The sequence below is a fragment of the Aptenodytes forsteri genome, unplaced genomic scaffold, assembly GCF_000699145.1.
Source record: "Aptenodytes forsteri isolate BGI_AS27 unplaced genomic scaffold, ASM69914v1 Scaffold308, whole genome shotgun sequence".
Lineage (NCBI taxonomy): Eukaryota > Metazoa > Chordata > Aves > Sphenisciformes > Spheniscidae > Aptenodytes > Aptenodytes forsteri.
The window spans coordinates 577,158-586,312 of NW_008795475.1; the positions used below are offsets into that span (position 1 = coordinate 577,158).

Here is a 9,155-nt window from a genome sequence, read left to right on the forward strand (position 1 = left end):
TTGATCCATGCAGGCTGCCCCTCGACATGCTGGTAGCTGGGGATGGACGTCAGTAGAACCGGAGGGGCTGGGGCCACCCCTCTCCCCTGATGGTTGTATGGTGCGAAGCGTTGCCATTGACCCTGGGGGGTCCCAGGGGCTGCCCAGGCCAGGGGGGTCCCGCAGATCCCGGAGCCCCAGGGGGCGGCGGCCGGCAGAGAAGCAGCACCGTGGCCGAGCGTGGCGGTGGCCGGTGGAGGCAGGTTGGCGCTTGTCCACTGGAAGTGGAAGACGCGGGGGTCGAAGAAGCAGCCGCATGGAGCCCTCTGCAGCCCTGTGTGGGTGAGTGGGAGCTGTGCTGGGCTGGCGGGACCCTCCAGGGGCACCCTCCGAGCCAGCCCCCATCGCCAACATCCCCCGGCTCTGCACCAGGCACGTAGGGTGCTTGTGGCCAGGGTGCTCCCCGCGGGTTGAGCTGCTGTGCCGGCGGGACAGGGTGGCAAATCGGGGAGGAGACTCGCTTCTGGGAGGTAAAACGGGAGAGACGGCCCCAAGTGTCTGGGAAACTCTCTGGAAATTGGATTTAGTGGGCACGCATCACCCAGGTGAGGGCAGGGACGCTGCTGAACCCCCACGCCAAAACTGATGGGGATGCGGGGGGTCGGCAATGCTGAAGGTGCCCGGGGCTGCGGGTGCCGGAGCAGACAGGGATGCCATACCTGCTGGTGGTGCCTGGGGGGCGTGGGGTGCCACCCCCACTGGGGGTGCCCAGGCTGCGGGGAAGGGCTGCTCCTGCCCAGGCAGTTGGCACAGGTTGGCTGCGGCTGGAAGAGAGAGGAGCGATGGCTGGCGGTCACCTCCGCTCCTTCCCCCAGGAACGTCCTCGGGCTGCAGGGGTCGGGGTCAGTCCCTACCTTGGGGGTAGAAGGTTTCGGGGAGCACAAAAGCCTGAAGGAGCTGGGGTGCCGGGGGGGCACGGGGGCCGCGCGGTGGGAGCCGCTGTGGTGGCAGCGCCATGGTCCTTCTGGCTGTTGGCTGCTAAGGACTCTTTGGGATCTCCCAGGAAGGAATGTCGGGGCTCCCAGTGTTCCGCCCCGCCCCCAACGGCCTCCCCAGCTCCTCCTGGGGAGGCAAAGGGTTAAGGGGGGCTGGGGTGCCCCCGGCCCCTACAGGTGGCTATCAGAGGCTGGGGGTGTAAATGCTTTTTGCTTTAAATAGTATTTTTCAGGGGGGGAAAAAGTTGTTGATTCAGCTGAGCGGTGTGGGGGCCAAGCTGCATCCGCAGCCTTCTTGTGCCACGCGGCAAATGCGTTTTGTGACTATTGTCTGTGCTTCTGTGTGCTGCAGTGGCTGGAGTGATGCAGCGGTAGGAAAAGGACCTCAAGGGTGCGAGGGCATGTCATGCAGTGTCACTCGGTGGCATGCTTTCCCGCAGCCCTCGCTCAAGTAGCGGTGTCAGGTCGTTTAGTCTCCTGCACGGGAAACGAGCAGCTCCGGATCCCCCTCGGAGGCGCCGGCGCTTTCCCCGGGTGCATGACAGCCAGGAGGAGATGGTACCCGCCGCTGCGCGCTCCCAAAAAAGGACTGGATTCTGCACAATCGATGATGAGATGCTGGGGCCGTTTGTGCTCTACAGGACCCCAGGGATTGGGTTAGTACATCCCCTCCTCATACTTGGAGGACTTGGCACTACCAAGGACATCCTGGTAGGAACAGAGGCCTCTCGCTCCCGCTATGCGAACAGCGTGTGGCCTGGGGGAGTCAGGAGAACTCCTGCTGTAAACTGGAGGCCAAAGCTCTCTCCTGGCCTGTATCCTGTTAATTAAACAGATTGCGCTCTGTTAGTGAGGCACCTCTGGCTGCAAGATTGTGCAAGGCCATCTGCTGCATCACTTGTGGCAGGGACCAATGCTGGGGGTGTGAAGGCAACCGTGCTTCTAAAAACATAAAACTTTATTTCATTTCGGAGCGCAGCTGAGCAACCCCGCTCGACACACGCTGTCCTAACGCCTCCTCTTGACTCGATGCCATGGGAAAGGGCCTCATCAGCCTTATCTGTAGGAATTTGCCTTGTGTTTAGGCAGGAAGGTGAAGCTGGTAGGTACGGGTCCCAGAAGCAGCTCACTGGATGAAAGAAAGAAAAGAACAAAACCAAAACAAAATAAAAAAACAAGGAGAGGTTTGTGTTCAGTACAACAGAGCCACCAGTACCCAGCTGTTGCGCGGCCCTGTGGCTTTACAGTGATGGTGACTGCAGTCAGATGCGTCAAACCAAGCCTTTACCCTCCCGAAAATTTAGGGCTGCTGCACAAAACCACCTCTGGTGCTGAGCTTTAACCCCGAACCACGGTCCTGGAGGGACGCAGCCTCCAGATAAGGGCAATGCCCTTCTTGCTGGGGAGTCACCGAGAGTCGATGCCAAAATGAGTTCCTAAGTTTGGTGACCTGAATACCAGCCTCACCGCTGGCAATGACATGCCCAAAATCAACACGAGCCTCTGAAAAGCTCCTCCCCGCTTCTCGCTGTGCTTGTGCCGAGCCAAACCCTGCTAGTGCCAAAAAGCATTAAGGTCAGATCCTAAAATGATGTAAAGCCAGTTCTATTGCGATCAGATTTATCCTAGCTGAAGTCTTCAACTACTTCACACTTTGGAACACACACTGTATTTTCAGTGCAGAGCAATTTTCTTTATAGTCAAGGAGGCTTAACTTCTTTCCTGGATGCTGGTTCAATACAGCATCACTAAAACTTTCCATAAGACATGTCAGCGAGAGTATCCCAGCAGAGCATAGAATTGCATAGCAAGAGCCTGAATCTACAGCACAGAAGGAGAAATAGAGTGTGCTCAGAGAACCCTGCTTCTCGTTAGCATCTCCTTAAAATGAGCTTTAATGAATAAACCTAAATTGCTTTAAAATTTTGAGTTCTTACGGCTATAAATGTCTATTACATGGCACTGTAAAGACCACAGGTACAAAGCTTTGTGCAGCCTAATGCAGGCAAGGTTCCGCTTGAAAAATGGCATTTAAAAATTCTGATCAAAACTTGATGTACTTGTAATGTGGTTTTAGGCAGCTGTTCACAGTACTAACAAAATGGCTGAGGATTAGCAAAACCAGAGAAGGCTGTAGCCATGCTCTATTTTTACTAATCTCTGTTTCCATGAGATGGGAAGTAGCAGCTGGCTGCTCCAGCTCTCATTTTAGCTGGCTCTGAGCTTGCAAAGTCATTTCAAGCCAGTGCCTGAGGACTCGTAGACGTGGGGAAAAAACAGTTTCCTGCACTTTGTTGCATGAACTCAGAAATCAGATAATGAAAAATGGGGAAAATGCTCGACTCGCCTAACCTGGGGACGGGGACTGCCTTCCTGCTTGGCGTCTGTACGGGCCTGGCAGGGTGGGACTGTCTGGGCAGAGCACGGAGGGATCTGATGCTGAAAGCCTGAGACGTCCCATCGTTGCGCTCTCCTCTGTTGGTTCCTACGACTGTCCTGGGATGAAGAGCGTGTCATGAGAGAGGTCAGCTATTCTAGATTTGCAGCGGGCACTGGATGACCTGCTGAAGCAGACAGAGGGATTGAGAGAGCTCTATGGCAACTTCAAGCTCAGTTAAAACCTTGAAGTAAAGCACTGGTTAACCCTTGCTGCTTTCTTACAACCTCTTAAACTGATGGGAAAGAGTCATCACCCCCTTTGGAGGATGCAAGCAGGCACAGTGACTTTGGGGGGCTCTGCGATGTCCCTTCCTAGCAATTTAAATGAAATTCAATGCTTTATTACCTTATTTTAATCCAATCATCCACATTTTGGCTTGCCATCAGCGTCTCCAGATAGTCTCTCCCCATGTAGTAAGGCGGCCGCTCGTTAATCTTCTGAGGTAGGTGCTCTAATAAGCCAACTGGAATGTACCTGCAATGAAATGTAATGGCAGCGTGTGCTATTGTTCAAATGGTACAGGCTTGCTGCGTTAAAGATCCTCTCAGCTGGGGAGAATTACCTGCACAGGAACGAGAGCCATTCCAGCAGGAACTTCCTGGTCTTCTCCACTCCCTGAGTATCCGACCCCCAGTGCTCAAGGCCATAGTTGGTGAAGTCTTTGAGGATATCAAATCTCTCGCTGGAGGAGATATCCCAGTGCCTCTGTTCCTTAATTTCAGTGAAAAGCCACGGTTTGATGAGCGCCCCCCTGTAGCCAAAAAAAAATGTGCATTGTTATTCCCATGACTGATGCTTCTGAATATGCCAACTAATTTAAGAGACTTTCCAGCACTTATTTGCCAGCCAATGCTGCTTTAGGGTTTTTTTTTTTTTCAATTTCAACAGAAAGCTGCTGTAAGTTCCCACAGATGCAAACTGCTTTTACCAAGTTTCAAAGAGGAGTTTCACCAAGAGGAAACTTCTCATGGTTTGGGCTTGTTTAGACATTTTTTTAATCCCTTTTTCACTCTTGCACCAATAGAGCTCAGAAGCAAAGGGGAAACACAGGCACTTGCCTTGCAATCATAATTCCCGAAACGCCCATCTGCATGGCTCGATTAGCATCTTCGTAAGACAAAATATCACCATTTCCTGCCCAGAAGGAAGGGAGAAGCCAGAGGTCAAAGTCATACACGAGGGCAAGTCAAAATGAGTTTATCCAGGCATGGGATAAAATTCAAAATGGACACAGGGTCCAAGAGCCAGATTGTCCAAAGAGGTTCTGGGGCTCATGTTTAGAGACTCCCAGGGATGTTTCTGATTAATGTTCCCCTTACAAGGAAAAGGAGAGCCTTCTCCTCTCTTCTTTTCCACTCCCAACTCCTACCCTGAAGGTTTAGCTGGGGCTGTCTGTGTCACAGTGCCCAAGGGAGAAAACACCTGCTAAAAACAAAGTGTTTTGTGTCCTGCCTGTCCCTTCCCCTCCTACTCTGCTCAGTGCTCGTCACGCCTGGCCCCAAGCACACGAGCAGATCTGGGCTGCACGAGAGCTGCTGGTAACTCACTCCGTGTCATCAGCAGTAGCAGGGATACTCCAACCTTTCCCCCAGGCTAAATTTCCTTGTGAGCCTGGTTTTTTTCCTTTTTTAAAGATATTTCAAATCAAACATACGGCACTTTCAGTCCACATGACAAAACAACAAAAAACACCTACCAAAAAGAGGCATGGGGCTTGCTATTTTAGCACATTCTGCTATGTAGTCCCAGTCAGCACCCCTCGTGTACCGCTGTTCCCTGGATCGGCCGTGAAGCTGGGGAAGAAAGTCACAGTGAGACCTCACCGAATGCCCCGGAGGAGGCAGGGCAGAACAGGAGCGCTGGAGGAAGGTGCTTCAGCAAAGGCAATGACACCAGGCTGGGGTAAAGGATCCCTCTGGATCTACAGCCCAGCCAGTTGTTAACAGACCAGGCTGCGGGAGCGATGAGCAGAGCTGAGAACGGGCTGGATGCTTTCTGAGTAACGTTTCAGCTATTTGCAAGCCAGAGCAAGAAGCGACTGTTCACAGTGAAAGGGAATATTCACTGCGGGCAGAAACTACTCATCCCCATGCAAGTGAGATGGTCCCATCACTTCCCCAGCCCTGCTATAACGAGGCTTATTTGGCTGAAATCTCTGTTCCAGAGCACTGCAGGAACCATCTCCCTTTGTAATGGAAACAAGGCTCAGGAGCACCTAGGAAAATGCTCTCTGCATCTGAATTTTTCTCTGTTATTAGCAGAAAACACTAAAAGGTAGTACGCAGCTGGTCAAAGGTGTTTGAAAGAGTTGCTCAGCTGTGGGGAAGGGTAAGGTCACCCCCATGTCGTGCTCTAGGCTGACATGCAAGCAGAGTTCCCCAGACACCAGCCAACAATCTCACGCCACAGCAAGTATCCCTGTACCGTGACCATGGATGCTCCCCACTCCCGGATCTTGGGGATTATTTTATGAGCCACATTAATCTTTTCTTGCACTCCCGTCCGTATCTTCACAGTCAGTGGGACGTCCAGCACCTGCAGAAATGGGAGAGTGAGGCCAGGCTGAGGCAGGAGTTGGCTCCATCAGCTCATCTCCCGGTGCCAGCAGGTGCTCTGACTCACCGAGTTCATCCCTCGGACGATCTGTTCAAACTTGTTGGACCGAGTCATCAGAGCACAGCCTCCTCCCTGGGGGACAAAAAGTGGCACACTCAAGGCTTTCTGCCTCCTCGCATAGCGAAGAGCCTCCTTGGAGCTGCTCAACAGCAGCCCTCTACTCAGGGGATGCAGGTAAGACTTGGAGAAAGGGGACTCTTCAACAAAAAAAAAAAACCCCACAGCCCTTTTCCCTCCCAACTTCTGCCCCCTGCCAGGCAGAGACAGCTAACCGTTCCCTGCTTCATAAATGAAGCATAGTGCCCATAAATGAACTGGGAGCTCTGGATCAGACTGGCAGGAGCAGATCGGGCAGCAGGGGATTGAGGCAAAAGACAGGCGTCTACTGAAGGAAGCAAAACGTGCTGCAGAACGCCTTCTTACCTTCTTGTAGACCAGGTCAATGGGACACCCGACATTGATGTCTACAAAGTCCACTTCAATTGTCTGGTTCAGGAGCTCTGCACATTTGGTCATCGTGTCTGGAAACGCTCCCTCCAGCTACCAAAGGGGGACAGGTTGCATGAGTTCAAGAAGCAGCTTTTCTCCTCAGAAGTGAGTTATCGTTTATTTGGTTATCAAGATGACAGCACTCACCTGCACCCCAAAAATATCTTCAGTATGATGCCGTTTGAGGAGAGCCCACTCGGAGGACTGGCCCTGAAGCAGGTTTGTGCACACAGCCATCTCTCCACAGGTGACGTCTGCCCCGAAGCGCTTGCATATCCTTCGAAAAGGGAGGTTACCGCACTGAAAGAGACAGCGGAGAGATGGTTTGTCAGGAGATTTGCTCTGCTCCAAGTGTGGCAATGGCAAATTTTGACAAAAGGAGAGAATTATCTACCTACCGTGGTCAGTGGAGCCAAGTAGAGCTTGCCTTGGATTTCCAACTGGAAAACAAGAAGGACGGAGGAGCATGTTAGCAGAGCTGAACCAGCAGCGGTTAAACAGGAAGATATTCCAGTTAGCAATTTTATCACTTGCTTTGGGTAAAACTCAGTAGGAAATCCAGGAAATCACTGCTTTTGTTCGAGAACCTCAACTATTCCCTGAGAACGTATCGTTTGGATAAAAGAACCAGAAACTCGAACCACTTAATTTGTTTTCACTGCTCAGCTTGGAGAAAACTCAAAGCGGTTACAGGGATGCAAGACTGGCTAAGGGATGCAAGGATGGAGGTGGCGAGGAGAGGAAGGAAGCAATGCTCTCACCCCAGGAGAGCACCGTGCAGTACACACAAACCAACCAGCCCCAGCCTCGGCTCTCCTTGCAGATCATATCCACCCTCACGGACAACTCAGCCCCTGCTCTCCTTCACGTGCAAGGGGCTGCAGCTTCTTTTGGTTCTCACCCCTCCAAGGACGCCACCACGGCCCCAAGAGCTCACCTTCCTGCATCCTTCCCCTCATGACAGTAACGTGGTCCCCAGGCAGCTCTGTCCTCTGCCTGCCTCTCACCCAGCTGAGAGGTCTCTTCTGTCTTCCCAAGCACAATCTTAACCACTTGACAGGTACACAAGAGACGGCAGCCCTCGACCAAACTCTCACCTTCTTCTTCTCACATGACCGCAGCTTTATAATGTCTTCATCTGTCACCGGGCCCACTGTTTTGACGGGGGAAGCCTCCTCACCACCCGTGGGGCCAGGACTCTGCAAGGTGTCTGGTTTGGGATCTTCTCCCTGCTCCGGTAGCACAGGACATCCTGGGCTGTCTCCCAGACCCTCCTGGGGTGTTGTGCAGTTGGACACCTCTTGCTCCTCTGTAGAGCGCCCCGTGGCTTTGCCTCCCTTCCCACCATTGCCGTGGGGCTTGGCCAGACCACGGAGGTACTCGTCAGCCTTCTTGAAGAGAAACTTCCTCTTACGCAGCTGGTGCTGGAGGTCCTTGGAGAGGTTGTTCCTCACCAGCGACTTCCCTTCCCACTGCTTGGCCAGGTCTGTGTTGACGATGTTCTGGTAGCCATCCCCGAGGTGGGCCTGGGCAAAGCGGCAGGTGACGCCGTAAATGCACTTGCCGAAGGTTTCGAAGAGCACGCAGCTGCGCCCCAGGTCAGCCGGCTTCACGGCCATGTACTCGCCGACATCATGAAGGAAGCGGCACTGCGAGCCGAAGTAGCACTTCTCTGCACACCCCTTAAAACAATAAAGAGGAGGTTAAAACCTCTGCCCTCCGCTTGCCTGCCTGGGCATGCCGGTACCTTCCAGCACAAGCGAGGTGAGCCTGGGTCTGCCCTGGCCCACAGAGGGGCCAGAACTGCTCTGAGCACCCATCGCTCCCCGGGTGATGTCGGGTGCCCCATGAAACGCTCCCAGGAAGCTGACTGCTGGAACGTGCTGCAGAAAGGCAGTGACGTACACACTCGAGGGGACATTTCAGCGCTACCGCTTCAGGGAAGCTGACACTTTACTTGTCCCGCTCAGCTCATCCCGCTTCACCCTCTCCCAGCCAGCCAACGGAGGTGGTTTTGCCAGCACAGCCCCCTGCTACGCTCTCCCTGCTGGGAGTTTGCCCTGGTGCGGCTCTATCTTCAATGTGCTTTCCTAGACTTAAAAATAAATGCAGCCCTTGAGGAGGAAGAGTCTACCGGGGTCTCAAATTCCCCACCCCAGAGCAGTACGGAGCAGGGCCCCCGCACCCTACCTGCGTTACCGACGGGCACAGCCTTCTCTGCTCGTAGTGGTTGGGTTTCATACACGGCCTGCTCTTGTTCTGCCCCCGGGCCCGCTTCCGCTCCGCGGGCTCCTTCTCCGCTGCTCCAGCATCTTCTCGTCTTTCCCCGTCCTGACCGAGGTCCTCTGACCTCACCCGTTTGGCAGGGGGCTCGTTCTGGCAGCTGCCGACCTCCTCCTCCTCCTCCTCCTCCTTCTCCTCGACCTCATCCTCATCCTCCTCCTCCTTGCCCCTGCCGTCCCCCCGGCCACCGGGCTCGCCCCTGGCCCGCAGGTAGGCATGGAACTGCTCCTTGGAGGCGAGGAACCTGTGGAGACACGGCACCCGTGTGACCCCAGCGACGGCGGGGAGCAGAGTGCCCGGGGAGATGGGGGGGAGCGGGGAGATGGGGGGGAGCGGTCTGCCTGCGGGGAGGG

At 54.1% G+C, this 9,155-nt stretch overlaps 1 protein-coding gene across 1 annotated transcript; it reads right to left on the bottom strand.

The window, feature by feature from the left end:
- Positions 1 to 1,925: 1,925 nt before the first annotated feature.
- DUS3L (dihydrouridine synthase 3 like) lies at positions 1,926 to 8,946 on the bottom strand (the record flags this gene model as incomplete). The annotated part of the gene is made up of 12 exons (XM_019472560.1): positions 1,926 to 2,103; positions 3,760 to 3,888; positions 3,977 to 4,165; positions 4,473 to 4,548; positions 5,111 to 5,207; positions 5,839 to 5,949; positions 6,037 to 6,102; positions 6,454 to 6,570; positions 6,667 to 6,819; positions 6,918 to 6,959; positions 7,617 to 8,201; positions 8,710 to 8,946. Coding segments are annotated over 12 exons (1,875 nt in total), but the record flags the coding sequence as incomplete, so codon positions are not given.
- Positions 8,947 to 9,155: the final 209 nt, after the last annotated feature.